Source organism: Scardinius erythrophthalmus, assembly GCF_964197995.2.
Source record: "Scardinius erythrophthalmus genome assembly, chromosome: 5".
NCBI lineage: Eukaryota > Metazoa > Chordata > Actinopteri > Cypriniformes > Leuciscidae > Scardinius > Scardinius erythrophthalmus.
This window is the reverse complement of record NC_138225.1, coordinates 16,075,261-16,095,759: the sequence shown is the minus strand read 5'-3', so window position 1 is coordinate 16,095,759 and position 20,499 is coordinate 16,075,261. Positions and strand designations below refer to the sequence as shown.

Here is a 20,499-nt window from a genome sequence, read left to right as displayed (position 1 = left end):
TAACTCAACACAAATTATAGCACTCTGTGCACTGTACCTCCAGAGTGAGCTTCATCTAAAGGCAACAGTGCACACACACACAAACAAACACACACACACACACACACACACACACACACACACACACACACACACACACACACACACACACACACACACACACACACACACACACACACACACACACACACACACACAGATTATTGCAAGCAGATTTGAACTAATCGCAGGTGACATTGCCCTGACATCTATCCTCTTCTCATCTGGTTTGTGACTCCCCCTTGTGTTAGAATTTTTTTTATACAATTTCACATGGCCTCTTTGCTCTCGGCCTAATTATGCAAAGGATAACATGGTCTTGGATAAATGAAAAACATTTTTGTCATTATTTCCAGAGCAAAGGGACATTTATATATATATATATATATGAAAATGGCAATACTGTGTAAACTCCATGCCATGCACTCTTAGACTAAAGAAAAAAACTACTCTTAAACATCCTGAAGTTGTGAAAGATTTATCATTTTCATTAGATGGTGGGGAATACTTGTGCGTCAATGTTTGCAGTGAGGGCATTGTATAACTTCACCGCGAACAGCTTGCTGGTTTACCTTGGCTGTGTGCCTCGGTTTCCTTAGGCTGACTAATGATGCAGGCCGTCAGAGCAGCACACTTTAACACTTGCACTCCCGGAGCTGCAGGTGAGACAGGCTGGATTACTGAAGATTAGGATAATCTCAGCCCCTAGGTCTGTCATGGCAGAAACAGGTCAGCACAACAGGTTTATGCAGGTTGCATTACAGAGCCAGGCTGTCAGGATGTGCAGTTTTTACTTTCTTGTCTAAATAAGACTGTGTATTTGAATAAAATCAAATAATGGAAGAATAGGGTTGGGTAGCACTTAAAATATTTCATTATTCTAAAGTATATATATATATATATATATATATATATATATAGATAGATATATATAGATATATATAGATAGATAGAAAACAGTTATTTTACTTGGTAATAATATTTCACAATTTTACAGTATTTTTGATTAAATACTTTCAAAAACATTTTTTTAAATCTTATCGACCCCAAACTTTTGAACGGTGGTGTATATGTGACACAAAAAATTTCAGAAATATCTGGCAGTTACCTATCTGAGAATCCTGGCTTGGTTTTATGTGTAATCTCATACATCCCGATATCCATCTCTATCTTTCTCTCTTTTCTCTTACACACAGGAATAAGGAATCTCTTCTTACGACTCGCAGACTTTCAGGAGATAGTGACTCTTCTACAGCCTCTTCTAAAGGTGGAGGAGGAAGCACAGGAGGAAGTCGCTTCTCTCTGGGTACACGGCATGCTCATGGAGATGAGGTGGTGCTGCTGGTGAACCGTAAGGAGGGCAAACACGCTATTGAGCGTCCTGGAGCAGGAGCACAGATTTCAGCCCTGAGAGCCCCTCAGACCCGTGCCCGTAGTGCTTCCAGAGAGCGCCCAGCACCGCAGTCCACCTCAATCCTTAAACCTAGTCCACCACAGGGCCCGGCAGAGGTACACAGAACACCCCGCACAGAAAGAGGCAGATCACTGGGGCCCGAAGGTCCACGGAGGCTCCAAGCTCCACGCTCCCTCAGTCAGGGCAAGACACCTAGAGGCCGATTGGGTGAAGTCAGTCCCGGATCGTCACCTCGCCGCAGAGACCCTCAGCTGCTTTCCATAGATCGGAGAGAGGAACTGAGACCCAAGCATATGCCCGCAGCATCCTCAAGAATAAGTGGAAGTATGCCCAGAAGACAAACATCCTCCTCTGCCTCAAACTCACCCATTAAAGGCTGCGCCAATGGAAGTCCTGCGAAAAAGGGGATGGTAACACCACGTCCCCCTGCCCCTCGGTCTCCTTCCTCTGGGAGCCGGAAGTTGCTTCCCCCAGTCACACAGCCAGGGCGGCGCTCTCCACATTCTTCTCCACGATCAAATCCTCTCCACCCTCCTCGTTCCCCTCGATCAGCTCACAATGCACGATCCACAGGGAGAGACCAAAGAAGTAGGGCAAATCCCTACAACCAGCTGCAGGAGAGCCAGGAGGACAAGAGTATGTTTGGTTTACACCTGCTGCCAAGCCTGGACCCTCAAAGGGAGCAAGATCTGTATCGTAGCTTTGAGGCAGAGTTCCTTGCCAACACGCAACAAGTCAAGGCTGGGCAGGGTAAAGAGTCCACTGGAAGGGAAATGAGGTCACTACAGCTCCCTGTCTCCCATCAAGGTTTAGGGGTGCTCCCAACCACAGGTGACACTAACGTTACAGACTCTGCTTACTCTTCGTCTAACTCTTCAACATCTTCTCTTAATGTCGGAGGTAAGGTGGGAGTTCTGCCTGATTTGCGAGAGTCTAAACGGACTAATCATCGTGCCTGTGCACTCGAGGACCCACCCGTCCTTCTCCATAACCAGATTCATGGAGGCCTCCCCAATGGAGGATTCGTGGAGGGAGGACGATGGGGTAGTAAAGGTGGTCTCCGTAAGCTCCCTGCCATCTCCAGCTCCACAGAGGAAGGAGAGGCCTCAAATCCAGGCCTATCCAGATCAGTGTGCCTCCCCCAAGACATCAATGGAAGCCTCCCTTTGACTGAGGTGCCAATGGAGAGCCAGCAGGACCTGGTGGAATGGGTTGGGGTGGAGGGAAACATGCCACAAAGTGAACATCACCAAGATCTACCATATGACAATGCTGTCCAGACTCTTCCTGAGTCATTTCCCTCCCCTCCACCACCTCTAGATGACTGTTCCTACCAGGACTCCTCCAGTGAAAGCTCCTCCATGTGCTTGAGCATGAGTGAGCCTCCATCTGAAGGCTCCTGCACTTCTCCTCTACCACTGGCCAATGGCGATTCTGATGACACAGTCGTCCTCCGTGCCAAGAAGGGTCAAAAGAAGACAGAGAGGGTGCCATCCATCTACAAGCTCAAGCTGCGGCCAAGGATAAGACCTCGCACTGACAACAGACCTGAGAACAGCCCGTCACGCATCCCTACACCTTTACAATACAGAAATCATTGTCAGCAGTCTCCTGCCAACTCGTCTCCCCTCCAGACCCCACCACAGTCCCCACGTTTAAACACTAACCAACCCTCACACAAAGCTCTGCACCAGGCCTTTGCGGACCTCATCCAACCCCAGCAGCGATCCCCGGCTATGGGCTCTAGAGAGTGTGCCTACTCTTCAGAGTCCAGCCTAGACAATGAGGCCTGGATGTAGTGAATGATGACAATGTACGCAAGCCTTGGTCTGTGTTCCTTTGCTCAGCATATACAGCTTTACAGTCAGAGTAGAGCGAGGAGTGGCAAAATGAAGCACATTTGTAAGACAGAGATATTGCACATCTGACTGGTGTACAACATGTAGCAGGAATCCTTACTGTCAATTCACTGGAGATATACATTTGTCCTAAAGGGGCTAAGTACATTACCAATGCCATTCTTGACGTCTTGGACAAACATATCCTGTTCTGAAGTAATTCAGAGAGCTACATGCCGATCTGAGATATGTTTGATTTCGTTCATTGAGTCATCTTTTTTCCTCCTTCGAGTTTTCTGTTTGGGAAAGAAAATGAGTACATTTCCCTTTATGGGATCTCTAGGTTTTAATGCTCCACCATACATCCATGTCCTCATTACCTGTTTTTGAATTTGTTCCATGAGGACTAATTTTTGCTGGTTTAGTTCAGTTTTCATTTGTTAGGATTGGAACAAAGTATAAACATTTTAATCAGGGAATTGTAATATACAGTGTACTGTATACTGGAGAGTAAGAACTGTATAGCCCGTAGAGCAAATAAGATGATGGTAGAATCATTTTAGGGTAATTTTATGTGCAAGGCAAGCACCTAAATGATGCTTTGAACATACTTCCATGTGGAATCCAAATTGGAAATACAATTAAATGACTGTACTGTTTTTAGCCCAGGCTAAATAGAATGGAATATCAATTTGTTTCATCATTTTGAGGATCTCTCAGAAACGTTTACGAGAGGACGCTATCTACTTAACATCACCTTGGCAAACAAGCAAATGTTGTATTTGTGTATTATGTTTTGTACATACTAATATGGTTAATGTAAAGGTTTATATGTAATATATGTTCATTTGCTGAAATGTGGGGTAGTGTAATGTAAATATGATTATTAATTGAATTTAATACTAATGTATAAAACATGCTGTTTATTTCAGTATTTTAATTCTGCCTTAGCTATGCAATGTTGCTATTGAATGTTGCCTTGACAAATTTCCTTGCCTTAAAGTAAGTATGAGAAGTTGTGTTTGTGAAGTAGAGATGAAGGGATGTCGTGTGTATGTATCTGGGTGGAAATATCGGTGTGTGAGGTAGAGAATGTGTGTTGGATCCTGTGTTTTGGCCCATTGTTAACTGTGACAATCGCACATGTGAGGGTAATGGTAACAACAAGATCCTGCTTTATCAGCATTCTTCTGTTTGAAGTCTTTGTTTAAATTAAAGTAATTGCTTGATTTGTTATCATTTGTTATATCAGTGAGAAATGAAGGACATTTAATGGAAGATAGTGCCATATTAAATATCAATAGGATGTTTCTCAAAACATGGAAATCACTACAAACATAGAAAATGGAAATCATTTTTATTGTGGCCCTTTTATTGTGAAAGCTACATGGAGCCCAAAGCTGTTTATGAAGTAGTGATGTTTTCCACTGTAATCATCATTAGACACTACATTTCTTTTAAAGGTCTGTGGCGCCACCACGTGGTGGAATGCTTTGACTGTTAAGTCAGGTGTGTACAGAATGAATTTTCTGTCATCATTTCTTCACCCTCAAGTTGTTCCAAAACTATATGAATTTCTTTCTTCTGCTGAGCATGTTTTGAAGAATGTTGGTAACCAAACAGTTGATGGACCCCATTGACATCTACAGTATTTTTTTCCTATACTGTGAAAGTCAGTGGGGCCTGTCAACTGTTTGGTTACTCGTATTCTTAAAAATATCTTCTGTCATACGAGTTTGGAACAACTTGAGGGTAAGTAGAGTAACAGAATTTTAATTTTTGGGTGAATCATCCCTTTAAATGAGTCCAGTCGAAGGAATTACAACACACATATTGCTTTGGCATTGGATTGTTTATTTATATTAAATGAGTAAGTTATTAGGCCTTGGTGATTTGGTTGGGGGTGAACTGTACTATCACAAAGGGACGATGTTGTATGTTTCTGAATGAATGGATGAATTGTTTACTTTTGGTATGTTCTCTTTTGGGGGCTTTATACTGCCGTGCGTTTATGAGCTCAAGTGTTTGATTGAGAGATTATCTGATGTTTGTTGATTCAATTAATCAAAAATGGGTCAGGAAAAGTGAGGGAGCTGTTAATGGGAATGGATTTCAGTGTTCATGTTTTGCCTAAAGGACTGCAACCATATTACTGTTAGCATGGCCATTGACACTCCACAAAAATCCGCAATATACAATACAGCACTGCACATTGCTTCTATGTTTATTGGCATTTAAATGTCATGTGACACTTTAGGACTTTGTTCAAATTAATGTCATACCTAAGTACAAATAAGGACAGTAGAGCTTTATGCGGTCTTTCAGATTACATTAATGGTTGCTGTGCCTAATTCTCACTTTAGTCACATATACACATTACACATCCAGTTATCTTTACAATATCTAACCATTAACTGTCATACATTTGTACAGTAAACTGATTTTGAACTCCAATCGTATTTATTCTGTTTTTCTTTCCAGAAAAAAAATGACAGAGAGATGTTTCTTTTCTGTGATTTACATTTGTTATGCATTTCTAATCACATATAGACATTTTTAAAATAATTTATTGCATGGATGGGTTCTGTTTTTCTTTATTCATTATTGACATCAGAACTAAAAAGGCATGTAGATTCACATATTTTATTTACTTGAGCAGAACCATCTGATTTGCATTACACAAATATGATGTGATTTACAAAATGCATGTTGAATCTACAGTATGTCATGCTCTGGTTTCAATAAATGAAAAGGCTGTTGGATGATTTGAAATTTGAATGTCTACGGATTTACTCTTAAATTGCAATTTTTTTGACTGATTGTTTTTCTTTAATGATGACAATGAAATGTAAGGTCTTGACATTGTGGAATTTGTCTGTGTTGAATAGCAATATTGCAAGACCAACATTCCACTGTTCCTTGAAAACCAATTGCTGTTAATTTAATTCTTGAAATAAAAATGTTTTGGATGAAATTACTTGTATTGTGCTTGTCTTCCATATACGATACATATATAATTGACTTTACAAAGATCATTTAGAGAACATTAAATATTTTGAACAAGAGAACTGGTTTGAATGACAAAAAAACATGGTGCATTTGAACATTTAAATTCAAGATCAAATACATTTGTTGAGCTTGACATTGAGATAAAAAATGAAAAAAAAAAAAAAACATTGGTAACTCAGATTTTATGTTACGATATTGTTATGTGAAGAAAACATTAAAGAATAACCTCCAGCAAATTTTGCACCCTCTATTATATTGCCTATGGAATATCAGGTGTAATATTACCTCACACAACTATACCATAACAAAATCCGAGTCGTACAGTAAGTGAATTAAACCTGTAAATCATTTGAGATTTTACTGTAATTTTACTGCAATCGGCAAAGAGTGTAACATGAGAAAACTCTTCTCCATGAAGGCGGAAGACGGAAGTGTGAATCATATGACAAAACATGTAAGGTGGGAGGGAAGGAAGAAGGCCGACTTGTACACACTCACTTCACTTCGGTAAGGAGCATTTCTCGGTTTTACCCAGGTACGGCGACTCGTTTCCACTTATCTATGGATTTGTGCTCTGCTTGGTTGGTTCAGTAATACAGCACGCTAGATTAAAGGCTTACTGTGCGCTCTCATAAGCCCTGATTATATAAGGTCATGAAGCTTCAGCTCGCGAGCCGTTAGCATTTAGCTAGCTCATCCATCGACTCTCTACATCTCCGCGAGCAGGTTCATTCATCCGCCAAAAATGGAGTGGGCAAGTCAGCTATGTGTGAGTGACGGCCTATTTCGCTCTAAGGATTAGAAGAAATACCCGTTGATAGATTTGGGTTTAAATGAGTTTGAGAATGTCGTATTCGGGACGTAATAAATGGGGTTTTCTAGTTAGCTCTGTGGCTTTACCTACACTGAAGCGGTTGAGATTAGTGTCTCTGTCACCTGCTGCAGTCACCGCTGTGCCACGTACTTTTAACCAGTTGTGATGTTAGCGGCTACTATTGTTGCTAATAATCATTTACGACCAGGCCCTGCATCACGTTAACAGTCGTTTAGTAGTGTATGGCAGCTCTTTGACAGTTGACAGCTACTTTATCTGTACTGCACTAGCTGGGAGTGGGACCCCGCCTCACAGGTTGACGAGATAGATTATTATTTTAGTTTAAATGTGAACCTGCTGGAATGGCTGTAGATTAGCAAGTAAATTAACGTTAAATTATAGAAAATGGCTATTGTTCATATTCGTGTTTACGCGGGGGTATCAATTTTTGAGTCCAACTAATAATGGTTAACTTAGTTGGTTTAACGTTAGTTTTACCAAACTAGATTTTTGCTTATTTCTCAACAAAATTTGTAGTTAATTCATGTGCTCTTCGTACAATTTTAAAAGCTTTCAGAAATTAGTTTAAAAATAACTGTTTTCTATTTGAATATACTGTATTTTAAAATGTAATTTATTCCTTTGATGGCAAACCTGAATTTTCAGCATCATTACTCCAGTCGTCAGTGTCACATGATCCTTCAGAAATCATTTTTGATATGCGGATTTGGTGCTCAAGGAACATTTGTTCTTGGATTAATGGAAAGTTCAAAAGAACAGTATTTATTTGCAACAGGAATACTTTGTAACATTATACTGTTTTTAGATCTTTTGTAGCATTATACTTTTGATACATTTATTGTGTCCTTGCTTATTATTATATTTTTAATCAATTACTGATTATTATAAAAACTAAAATAAAAACTCTGGTTAACATTTTTCTAAGGAGTGTAATGATATTGTGGTTATTTTGTATGTTTTTGTAATGAAATACCACAGCTGCCCTTGAACAATGACTTATGCATGTCGAGAGTCAATGGACTGTAATCTTGCCTTACTACCTTATTCTGTCTGAATACTGTCTTCAAAGGCCTTAGACTGGTGTGAACATTAACAGATAAGTCCTGTATTTCATGGCTGATCATAATACAGTTTGCATGTAAATGGTCAGCAGGGTTATACGAGTCATTCAGGCACACAGATCATAATTCTACAGCCTCTTTATTGTAGCAGTCTGAAAAAGTTATAGGTAAGGAAGAATGTCGGTAAATGCTACAGGTTCATGGCTGTTTTTGTCCTCTTATGTTCATCCTAAGCTTCACTCGATTTCATTTTTGAAGTTGAATTTAATTGAAGTGTAAAATATGGGGTTAAAGTTACACTATTTTTTAATGTTGCCACTCATGTTGGACTGACAAGTAGTGGGATGGATGTAGAACCATTTTTTTGTAACCCGTGTCTCTGTAGAAATGCACTGTTTGCATTCAGACATGTTTCATTTATTACGCAATTGAAAGTGTCCAGCTAACAAGTTTGACAAGCTGTAAATAAAGTTTTGAAATGAAATGTTTCTTGAACACCAAATCAGCACATTAAAATTATTTCTGAAGGATCATGTGATTTGAGACTTGAAAAGAAAAGTTACTTTAGTTTTATTAATAATAATGTTTCACAGTATTTACTGTTTTTACCGCATTTGTATGTATCAAATAAATGCAGCCTTTGTGAGCATGAGATCTTTCAAAAACATTTTAAAAAATCTTTCCGACCCCAACTCTTTTGAACAGTAGTGTACACAAATAAAAAAACTTGTCATCACGCCAGCTGAAGCAGATGAAATACTGTTGTATCCTAATGTTTCTCTTCCTATTAAAAGACCTTTCAGGTGATAGCAAGAGTCTAATGTGCAATAACAGGAAATGGGAAACTCTTCCCAGCACATTTAGAGACTGTGAGAAGGCAATCACTGTGTACAGAGAGTAGCCTATAATTTGCTGACTGAAAGAGAACAAGAAGCTTTAACAATGTGTTTTTCCCCCACTCCACAATCTCAAAGAAACATCAGCGAAGGTATCAGCAGGACAAGGACTCGACTTCCTCTTATTCCCCTGCGCTTGCACTTTTTCACTATCCTACCTCCCTTTATTCTCTTCCTCACTTTTCTTGTGGGCTGCTTATGAATCTTTCTTTCTCTTCTGCTGCAGGAGAACCGAGGCTTGGGATCCAAGATGACAGACTCCAAATATTTCACCACTACCAAGAAAGGTCTGGTGTTTTCTGATTTGCTTTAAAGAAAGCTGTTTTGGGATTAGTTTATAACATTAAGTCAGTGAGATTAAGTCATGTAATGTGTGTCTGTTGTGGCCAGTGCAGATCATCAACTGCACTGCACCATTAAACATTTAAATCCTGATAAATAGAACAACATTTAGTACTTATTATTACATATTCCTGCTTTTTTTTATTCTGCAGAACATGGTATACTAGCGGGGACTAATATTGCGTAATATTGTGCTGCAGTCTAAATCAGATTTAGAGTCTCTGGCTTTATTTGGATCACTTGCAAGCACATGATTGTGCCAGAAGTATTTTTAACTGCAAATAGAGCCGCACGCATGTAACTTGATCAAAGCCAAGAAAAACAGTGAACACCGAATTATGATTGAATCATTGTCTTCTCTTTTATTGCACAAGGAAAAAAAGTCATAAATGTTTGTGGTCTTGTATGTCTGACCCTTCAGGCGAGATCTTTGAGCTGAAGGCAGAGCTCAACAGTGATAAGAAAGAGAAGAAGAAGGAGGCAGTGAAGAAGGTCATTGCGTCTATGACAGTGGGAAAAGATGTCAGGTAAGACAAGCCGTTTTTCACAGTGAAGTATAAATGTCTGACTCTTTTACAGGATGTTTTATATGCTGTATCATCCATCATCCTGTTTCTTTTGGAACAGAATGGAGTTTATGGAGTTTTGATCTTGATATTTTTTTCCCTAGTGCTCTGTTTCCTGATGTTGTGAACTGCATGCAGACGGATAATCTGGAGCTGAAAAAGCTGGTTTATCTGTATTTGATGAATTATGCCAAGAGCCAACCAGACATGGCCATTATGGCAGTCAACACCTTTGTAAAGGTAAGGTTCAGACATCAGTGAAATGGCAAATAGTTTTATTCTATTCTTTAACAATTTGCACAGGCTATAGACCTTATGCGCCAGAGAATTTATGCTTTAGAATATTGTCTTTTAACTTCTGTTTTTGTGGTCACTCTGTATTTTTCTATGGCATTGCTGTCCAGGAGTAATTAGCTTTTGAAGTGGATTTACTTAAAGTTAACAAAACTTATCATGAGGATTGTAATTGAATAGAACTGTAGTGTGTATCCGACAATGTCTATGTTTTAGGTGTAATGTGTGTTGGTTACAGGGCTCGACATTAAGGCTTGTCCGCTTGTCCGGGACAAGTGGATTTTTTTGTAGGACAAGTGGAAGAGAAAATTAGTTGTCCCACTGGACAAGTTAAATTTCAAACAAAATAAAATGCCATGTTACTTCACGTTATGTGCCACTCATTACGTCTATAATTTTACCGATTTAATTTTACCGATTTGAGACGTCGCATAACTGCCAGATTCAAACTGTGCTTTCGCGCGTTGGCTGGCGCTGAGCCAGAGTCGGACGCGTTCAGCGCTGTCATATATCACAACTAAGCAGTGTTTTCAACCTCATAATGTTTATTTTAGGTTTCAGATATTTAAATACACATAAGCACGAGTAAAACAATACATCTGGAGTTTGTAAAATACACACTGATGTCTGTGGAAGCAGCAATAACAATCTATTCAAATATAATTTGCCGACATGTGTTATTCATATCAGACAAACATAGTGGGAAGTAACTATAAAGTTTACTCTATTCTTCTCAGTTCACCGGCCACGTTCTTGCATTTATTTCGGGAGAAACTGATGAATTCACGTGCTGTAAATCCGACTGACAGGACAAAATTGCGGCGCCCATCTCATGTTATAGATCAAGATTATTTTAAGGTTTTTAAACGACCAAACACACTCACTTACACGTATTTGAGAATAGGAATATCAGATAGGCTAGTTGATGACATGGTAAGCAAGTTTGTGAATATTTTGAATAAAAAAGGAAAAGCGAAATAAAAGCGACACATCTGTCATACAGTATTATTGTGGCTGCGGTGTATCGCATGACGCGTCGCCATGGAAACATTAACGGGAACGTTCGCCTTGAAAAAACGGGGGTGTCAGTTAGAATATTTTAAACTTACGCGTGAAAGGGTTAAAGAAAAGATCGAAAATAAATATTTGTGTGTGCTGTAAAGTGGTTAGAAAAAAATTTAATCGGAATCGGCTAAAATCGGTATCAGCAGGTCAAACTCAATGAAAAATCGGAATCGGCCTAGAAAATTGTAATCGGTGCATCTCTAATTGTTATGTCTACAAAATTATTTTAGATATAGTATACAGTAAGTCTAGCTAGCTTGCAAATACTGAGGATACCTACAAGAGTCACCACTACCTCTGGTGATACACTGCGCACCAGCGTGCAAAGTATTATTTTGTATTATGGAGTCTGGAGATCCTTATTTCTTGTTGAAGGGGAACTCTATTCTTGGGACACGTTCCTTTCTACTGTTTCAACTGAATTTTATTAATATTGATAGTGTTTGGATGCTTTCAACGGTTTGTTCGAATTCTGCATTAGCAAAACACGAAACAATAAATGATAAAATTATAAATCTTTACCCGGACAAGTGACTTTTGTGCATGGACAAGTAAAACATAAATGTACTTGTCCGAAGGACAAGTGCCTCAAAAAGTTAATGTCAAGCCCTGGGTTATATGTTCTCCTCTGCAGGACTGCGAGGACCCAAACCCTCTGATCCGTGCGCTGGCTGTGCGCACCATGGGCTGCATCCGAGTGGACAAGATCACGGAGTACCTGTGTGAACCTCTGAGGAAGTGTCTGAAAGATGAAGACCCCTACGTGAGGAAGACTGCTGCAGTTTGTGTTGCCAAGCTCCATGACATTAACGCCCAGCTGGTAGAAGACCAGGGCTTCCTGGACACCCTAAAAGACCTGATCTCTGACTCAAACCCCATGGTGAGGCACAACTTTAGTATTTCAAATCTAAATGCCGGTTAGATACTGGCAATATTCTTAAGAATACTCTCTGAACTAAGGTAAATATGTATGAGTTTCTTTCTTCTGTTGAACACGAAAGAAGATATTTTGAATAATGTCAGTATTATCAAACAGTTGACGGTAGCCATTGACTTCCATATTAGGAAAAAAATATATAATGGAAGTCATTACAGTGGCTACTGTCAACTGTCTGGTTACCAACATTTTTAAAACATCATCTTTTGTGTTAGAAAGAAACTCATACAGGTTTGAATCAACCGGAGAGTGAGTAAATGATGACCATTTTTATTTTTGGGTGAACTATCCCTTTAACTTCCATTGCGGACGCGATCTTTCCATAACAGTAACACTGAAACACAAAAAATTCACGACATTCTATTACAATAGTGTTCTCATTATAATGTTATGTATATGGCAGATTGTCCCTGCACATCTTGCACTTAACTGTATTTTCATAATCAAAGTGATTCTAGGCATCACTGCGCACTTTCAGATCCATAGTTCCCTTTATTTCCCCAGTCTGGATGGCATGCTGACCTAACTCTAACCAATCAGACCTCAGGTACCCCCCAAAATGCCGCAATAACCCATGAGATAAAAAAGAAATATATTTTTTAAAGTCTCGGCGATCATTGTTTTCATGATCGATTGTCGCTGTCGCATCACAGTACTCCTGCACAACCCTTCATGCCACTGTCATTTAGCTCTCTCTTAGTCTCCATGGTGTGTAATTACATGCTTTTGTCGTGCGAAACTTGAGACCGTGCACACACACTACCACTGTATTGAGTTTAATGCCTTTGTTTTGTTTTTTCCTCCATTAGGTGGTAGCAAATGCAGTTGCGGCTCTGTCCGAGATAGCAGAATCTCATCCTAACAGCAACCTTCTGGACCTGAACCCTCAGACCATTAATAAGCTCCTGACAGCCCTTAATGAATGCACTGAATGGGGTCAGATCTTCATCCTCGACTGCCTGGCCAACTACACACCCCGTGACGACCGCGAGTCACAGAGGTCAGAGGGCAATGTTATTTCATCACTCCTGTGTGATGGACTCTAAATGGTTTCTCTAATGAAGTCTACATAATACATAGACTCTAGCTTCACTAATAAAGCTGATCCAGTGTAGTTCTTGGTATTGGCATTGATTGCCCAATCTAAATCTGAATCTAATTGACTCAGAATTGAATCTGTGTTGATTCGTTCAGGGATTTTAAGAATCTATATTGGATTGTTCAGATGTAGATTGTAATAAAAAAATTTACCAGCCTTATTTCAGGCAACCGAAACTACCCCGTATGTATTTGCCCTTAAAGATTTGATTTTAGTCTGCCTTGTTGAAGCATGTTTCTCACTGTCCTCCCACAGTATCTGCGAGCGTGTAACTCCACGGTTGTCCCACGCTAACTCTGCCGTGGTGCTGTCTGCCGTAAAGGTTCTGATGAAGTTCATGGAGATGCTTCCTAAAGATCTAGACTATTACGGCACTCTGCTAAAGAAACTTGCTCCTCCCTTGGTCACGCTCCTCTCAGCTGAACCTGAACTGCAGTATGTTGCCCTGAGGAACATCAATCTCATCGTACAGAAACGGTAGGTGCAAAGCTGAGGAAAATACATTTGTGTATACAAAGTGATGAAGGTTTGGGGATTTAAAAAGTTAAATGCACAAAAAAAAAATCTTATATTATTATTTTTTTTTATATTTTTTTTTATTATGTGTTTCTACCAGCCCTGAAATTCTAAAGCATGAGATGAAGGTATTCTTTGTGAAATATAATGATCCGATCTATGTCAAGCTGGAGAAGCTGGATATCATGATCCGCCTTGCGTCTCAGGCCAACATTGCTCAGGTGAATAAAACGCACACTTACACCCCAACACTTTATTTGAAACATGATCTCTTCCTGATCCTTTATGTTCATACTTTTTATATTACACTATCCAAATACAGTGGAGTCCAAAAGTCTGAGATTACTAGTGTAAATACTTTTAATTTTTTAATACAATTTATATTATCAACATAACAATTTGAGTGAAAATTGACCTGACAAATCAACATGAATGTCAGAAATCAGAATGTCTTAGTATTTGGTTTGTCCCTCTTTTGCTTTAATGACAACTGTACTGCAACTGCATGAAATAAGTTTTGATTTTTTTTATTTTTTTTTTTAGAAAATTTTGAAATTGTAGCATTCCATGGACTTTGAAATGCATATTTTTGATCTGCCCAATTTTCGATGTCATGAGACTGATTTTTATCAGAACAAACTTGTTTTTTAAGATGGACCATTATAATTTTTATCAATTAAATAACCTTTAATAGAGTATACTTGTTTGGTAATTTTTTGTTTCAAATTTTAATTTTATTAAATGTTTGTATTTATTGAGTGTAGAATCTGAATCTGCCATGAAATAGCCTGTGAAGCTGAAATGGCAAACTTTTATCAATCCTATTTGTCAATATCACTCACTTTTGAAGCTCACTGTGTCACATCAACATTTGAAATGTGCTTCTGAGAGTCTGCTAAATGTATGTGTGTTTGTGTTGTGTAGGTGCTGGCTGAGCTGAAGGAATATGCCACTGAAGTGGACGTAGACTTTGTGCGTAAAGCTGTACGAGCCATTGGCCGCTGCGCTATTAAAGTAGAGGTGAGCTGGCCTAACCCTGAATAAGATAACATTATTAACTTAATTAACACTGACAATCTGTTAACACTGGCAATCATGTTCATTTTAATTTTAAAGTGCACCGCTCCTAATAAAAAGGATTCAACCTGATGTGAAACAAAAGCCAACTACTTAATTGGTTAATTTCTGGGTGATCCCATTTATGCAAATCAGCTGATATGTCTTTCGGTCTCTCCTGTCTTCATTACAGCAATCAGCAGAGCGTTGTGTCAGCACGTTGCTTGACCTCATTCAGACCAAGGTCAATTATGTGGTGCAGGAAGCTATTGTGGTCATCAAGGACATCTTCCGCAAGTACCCCAACAAGTAGGTTTCTCAATTTCCCCTGACCCTGACCCTTTTGCCAATGAAGCTGTTTCTCAAAACTGCATCCTATTTCTGTTTGGCCCTGCCTTTCATTCTCAAATGTGTTGAAGAAACATTTAATAAAGATTCACTGAACCCAGCCTCCCCCCCACTATGTAATTTGCTCTTTTTTTGCAGCTTCATTGTGGCTTTCTTCTTTATTGTGCTGTTAGGTACGAGAGTGTGATTGCCACCCTGTGTGAGAACCTCGACTCTCTGGATGAGCCTGAGGCCCGGGCTGCCATGATCTGGATTGTGGGAGAGTACGCAGAGAGGATTGACAATGCCGATGAGCTGCTGGAGAGCTTCCTGGAAGGCTTCCATGATGAGAGCACACAGGTGAAGTGCCTTTCAAATCACTTTATTAAATTCATTCTCCGCTTATGAAATAAGTTACAGCGTTTTTTTCTGTTGTATTAAAGGTCCCGTTCTTCGTGATCCCATGTTTCAAACTTTAGTTAGTGTGTAATGTTGTTGTTAGAGTATAAATAATATCTGTAAAATTATAAAGCTCAAAGTTCAATGCCAAGCGAGATATTTTATTTAACAGAAGTTGACTACATCGAACGGCCCGTTTGGACTACATCCCTCTACTTCCTTCTTTAATGACGTCATTAAAACCGTTTTTTGACTAACCTCCGCCCACAGGAATGCTCCCTCAACTCTACCGAAATTCGTTTATGTACTTGCGCACTTCTTATAACTTACTGTGTTTACTCAGCTCTTATGGTGATTTTCTGAAGTAAAACTGACGCTTCATCTTTTGTGTGATGTACAATAAACTTTATTAAACTCATCAGTATGTTTGATCATCATTCAGACAGCAGACTTGTAGGCTATTAATAAATAATGGATACATACAAGCAGATGACAAATACGTTATAATAACCGTAATTAAACTACTAAACTATACCTGTTCCATCTCTATACAGCACTCTGACTCTGTAGGCATTATTGTCCGACTCGAACTGAACACCGTTTCTGAGAGTTTCTGATATTATCATCATTCCGTGAGATGAAATTTTACATCTTGTGAAAAGGGGCATAATACGGGACCTTTAAAGGGATAGTTCACCTGAAAAGGAAAATTCTGTCACCCTCAGGTCATTCGAAACCAGTAAGAGTTTCGTTCATCTTCGTAACACAAATGAAGATATTTTTGATGAAATCTGATTGTAAAACTAGTCCATATGAATTGAGCGGTTTAGTCCAAATTTTCTGATGATGCTCGATCGCTTTATATGATGAGCATATTTAATTTAGGCTTTTATTACCATATAAACATTGCTCAGCGAACATAAACAGAAGCTCAACCGAACCTGCTTGACGTGCGAGAACACGAGTGTAACACACGAGAATGAACCTCATTTACTCTCGCACGTCAAGCTAACATGCTTGAGCTTTCATTTACCACAACTGATTTGCGAGTTGATGAATGTTTATATGTGAATATAAGCCTAAATTCTATCTGTTCATCATATAAAGCGATCGGTCTCTTTTTTTGGACTAAACCGCTCATGGATTAGTTTTACAATCTCTTAATGAACTTTTTGAATTGTCTAAGTGTCAGTTGCATGGTTGTCAACGGAGGGACAGAAAGCTCTCAGATTTCATTAAAAAAATCACCATTTGTGTTCTGAAGATGAACTAAAGTCTTACGGGTTTGAAACGACATTAGGGCAAGTAATTAATGAAAGAATTTTATTTTTTGGATGAATTATCCCTTTAAGCAGACTTGTGTTATGAAAGCATTGAATTAAGATTCCTCTATGAGCATAAATAAAATTTCACAGAGGAATAGGGAGACTTTTTGCTGTGGTATGAAAATTGGTGTTTAGAATTTCTGAAATTTTGGTATCATAACAATCATACCATAATACTGTAGTGAATACAGTCATGAACTTGCATGAACTTGTCTCTTGGGAGGTAGTGTTACAGGATTTGTCTCTGTTAAGGTTTTTTCATGCTCCCCTCTCAGGTGCAGCTGCAGTTGCTGACAGCTATTGTGAAGTTGTTCTTGAAGAAACCCACTGAGACCCAGGAGCTGGTGCAACAAGTGCTCAGTCTCGCCACACAGGTGAGATATCCACACAGACGGTTATCAAAGCACACATTTTAGTGAGAAAATGACACTACACCTATACTTGCTCACACCTTCAAGGGCATGCTCTGGAGGTGTTGTTGCCGCCATCCTCAAACTGCACATCTCAAAAGCAAAGCCGTTTGCCTTGCTGAATCACTCCAAAGAAAACAAGATATTCACAGTTGTTACTCAACACCCTGACGCATTTATCCTTTTTAACAACATGCTGTAATTGTTGCTTTTTGTAACCAGAGGCAGACAATAAGAGGATCATCAAACCAGAAAATATTACTTTTGATTTGTAAACATGTCTCAAATGAATGTCAAATTCACAGGAAACAAAAGATGATTATAAAACCATGAGGATTAGTGTCCTACTCCTGTGCCTCTGTTAGACTACTACATAATCTGCTCCTTCTTAATATATTATGCATGCATTTGTACATAATTGTGTTACATAGCAATTTAAACAGTAGAGCACTCTGATGGTCCCGGAGGGTTCGAGCTTTTGGGCCAGAACCCTGAAACCCTGCATTAGATCAAACAGCAGGTTTATGACAGGTTTATTTTTCTTGACGGAGTCAGCATGACTCCCATACAATAACCACAATAGTCTTTGTTACTTTCAATATAAATCAAAACTTACAGAATTTAAAGACTTTATCACAAAATTCAAACCATAAATACAGTTTTGATGCTCTTTAATTTGGCCTGACAAATCATTGAAAATATTGATTACTTAGAATAGTTTAATGTTTGTGTGTAAGAGCTAGGGAGCATTTGTGTGATCTCATTAATATTCAGAGAAGCCATAAGCTTGTGCTGTCAGACTGGGATCGGAGATTGCATCTTGTCATTATTAACTTTGAGGTTCAGTGCCACGGGCTGTACTCGCAGCCAGGGTTCTATCAGAATACCAAATGTCCTTCTTTATCCCAGGTGTCATTTTATGGCCTCCAGATCTAATTCTCTCACCGCTGTTTTGCTCTTCTGGCGCTCCACTTGATCTTATCACACAGATGAATTGGTGCTCAGGAGTTCTGCATTATTTACATAAGACTTTGTCCTTCAGATGATTTTTTGTTGTTGTTGTTGAAAAGAACAGTCACCTGTACTGCTTCATTTTCTCTTCCTTATATACTCGCATCATAAAAGGCATATGATTCCCCTCGGTTTTCAACTGGTCAGTTTCACTTTCCCTGAATTTTGCTTGTTTTAACTTTGCAGGACTCTGATAACCCTGATCTGCGTGACCGTGGCTACATCTATTGGCGTCTGTTATCTACAGACCCTGTGGCCGCTAAAGAGGTGGTGCTGGCTGAGAAGCCTCTGATCTCAGAGGAGACAGACCTGATTGAGCCCACCCTGCTGGAGGAGCTCATCTGCCACATTGGTACTCTGGCCTCAGTCTACCACAAACCCCCCAGCGCTTTTGTGGAGGGCAGCCGTGGCGTTCAGCATAGGAGACTTCCTCCTCGTGCTGGCTCGTGAGTCTCTGATTTGTTACTTTTCTTATATTATTTTAAGTACAGAAAAGTATAAAGATTTGTTTATATATTTATTAATAACAATTATTATAAAAAAAAAATATATATATATATAAAATTATAATATGTACTGTATATACTGTATATACTGTATGTGTGTGTGTGTATATATATATATATATATATATATACACACACACACATATATACATATATACATTTTTTTAATTAGCTTTTATTTGAGAAAAATTTAATTTTCATGTTGATTTTAGTTTCATTTTTAGTAATTTTGTTGCTTTTGCCATTTTTCTATTTTTTTAAATATAGCTATTTAGGTTTCATTTATTTTTATTTCAGTTTTAATTCGTTTTCAATTTATTTATTTCCAGTTAATAATTGTATTTTACATATTTTATTTTAAAATGTGTTTTAAAGCATTTCATTTTTTTTATTTAAACTAAAAAGATGTATGATCATTTCTCTCTCTCTCTCTCTCTCTCTCTCTCTCTCTCTCTCTCTCTCTCTCTCTCTCTCTCTCTCTCTCTCACTCTCTCACTCTCTCACTCTCTCACTCTCTCACTCTCTCACTCTCTCAGTGTTGAGAGTGCCGAGAGCCCTGATGTTGGCCAGTCTGGACCTTCTGAAGCTCCACCCGCTGTCATTCCATCACAGGGTGATCTCCTAGGTGACCTGCTGAACCTGGATCTGGCCCCGCCCACTGCCACTGTCCCTTCAGTGCAGCCCTCAATGCAGATGGGAGCCATGGACCTACTGGGAGGAGGTCTGGATAGTCTGGTATGTTTATCTCACGCTGCCTCTCACTTTGCTCCAAACATAATCATCCCTTTATGGTGAAATTAGATTAATTAAGAGGAAAAACAGAGTAATTACTAGAATGAATATACCCATCTGTTCCTTTAACAGTCTGTGTGTGCGTATACAGAAGCATGCAGGCTTTCGGTAATGTGTTTGTCAGTTGTTCAGCTTGCACATGTGTTGTAGGACATTTATTTTGTGTCGCTGTTGACAGGTTCCAGAGCTACTTTACTAAGTCGAGATCATCCAAGTGGATTCTGATTCCAGATCAGCCCCCTCACCCTTAAACACACATCCAAAGTCCCTTAACCAGTGTAATTGTGTCTGTTGAGAAATCACAGATGGTCTTGCATAATTAGAGTTAACTTTCCTTGTCTGTATTTCCCCTCTGGTCTTCTCTTTCTCTTTTTTGACTTTCTCTCTCTTTTTCTTTTTTTTGTTCCTGTCTTTTATTCTCACGCTACACTTGCAGATGGGCGATGAATCCGATACGGTAATTTAACTAAGTGAAAGAAGAAGCAGACACTTTCATATCATGCCATTTCATTAGTCTAAATGGGGATCTGTATATTAGTATGGGAAACCCATGTACTCTTCACACCAACAAAGGGCTGCTTCAGCTACTTCCATTTACGAGTACATTTACAGCCCCAGCAATGTGCTGTTATTTACAACCACTTGTTTTTTCTGCATTTAAAGAATGTCAACATTAGTAAAATATCTCCAAGATGGCTGTGAATTGTTTGTGTTGTCATCACACACCTTGTATGAAAAATCTTGGACTTGATGCAAACACAT

General features: G+C 39.0%; 2 protein-coding genes across 7 annotated transcripts in view; both read left to right on the top strand.

Moving 5' to 3' along the window:
* Positions 1 to 6,256, top strand: part of gas2l1 (growth arrest-specific 2 like 1) — a 33,879-nt gene extending 27,623 nt beyond the window's left edge. The window contains exon 5 of the mRNA XM_081367083.1: positions 1,236 to 6,256. Within this exon, the coding sequence (XP_081223209.1) occupies positions 1,236 to 3,252 (2,017 nt within the window). The 3' untranslated portion in view covers positions 3,253 to 6,256. The remainder of the gene's footprint in view (positions 1 to 1,235) is intronic.
* Positions 6,257 to 6,723: 467 nt separating this feature from the next.
* Positions 6,724 to 20,499, top strand: part of ap1b1 (adaptor related protein complex 1 subunit beta 1) — a 33,776-nt gene continuing 20,000 nt past the window's right edge. Inside the window, exons 1-15 of one of the 6 annotated variants that reach the window (XM_081367086.1) lie at positions 6,749 to 6,807; positions 9,319 to 9,379; positions 9,856 to 9,961; positions 10,105 to 10,240; positions 11,994 to 12,239; positions 13,106 to 13,296; positions 13,651 to 13,872; positions 14,012 to 14,132; positions 14,836 to 14,931; positions 15,161 to 15,276; positions 15,489 to 15,654; positions 17,294 to 17,392; positions 18,626 to 18,885; positions 19,482 to 19,680; positions 20,174 to 20,194. In XM_081367086.1, the coding sequence (XP_081223212.1) occupies positions 9,343 to 9,379; positions 9,856 to 9,961; positions 10,105 to 10,240; positions 11,994 to 12,239; positions 13,106 to 13,296; positions 13,651 to 13,872; positions 14,012 to 14,132; positions 14,836 to 14,931; positions 15,161 to 15,276; positions 15,489 to 15,654; positions 17,294 to 17,392; positions 18,626 to 18,885; positions 19,482 to 19,680; positions 20,174 to 20,194 (2,016 nt within the window). In that variant the 5' untranslated portion in view covers positions 6,749 to 6,807; positions 9,319 to 9,342. Of the gene's footprint in view, positions 7,070 to 9,318; positions 9,380 to 9,855; positions 9,962 to 10,104; positions 10,241 to 11,993; positions 12,240 to 13,105; positions 13,297 to 13,650; positions 13,873 to 14,011; positions 14,133 to 14,835; positions 14,932 to 15,160; positions 15,277 to 15,488; positions 15,655 to 17,293; positions 17,393 to 18,625; positions 18,886 to 19,481; positions 19,681 to 20,173; positions 20,195 to 20,499 lie in introns of those variants that run through there. The other 5 variants (XM_081367087.1, XM_081367088.1, XM_081367089.1 and 2 more) reach the window with 5 other exon arrangements.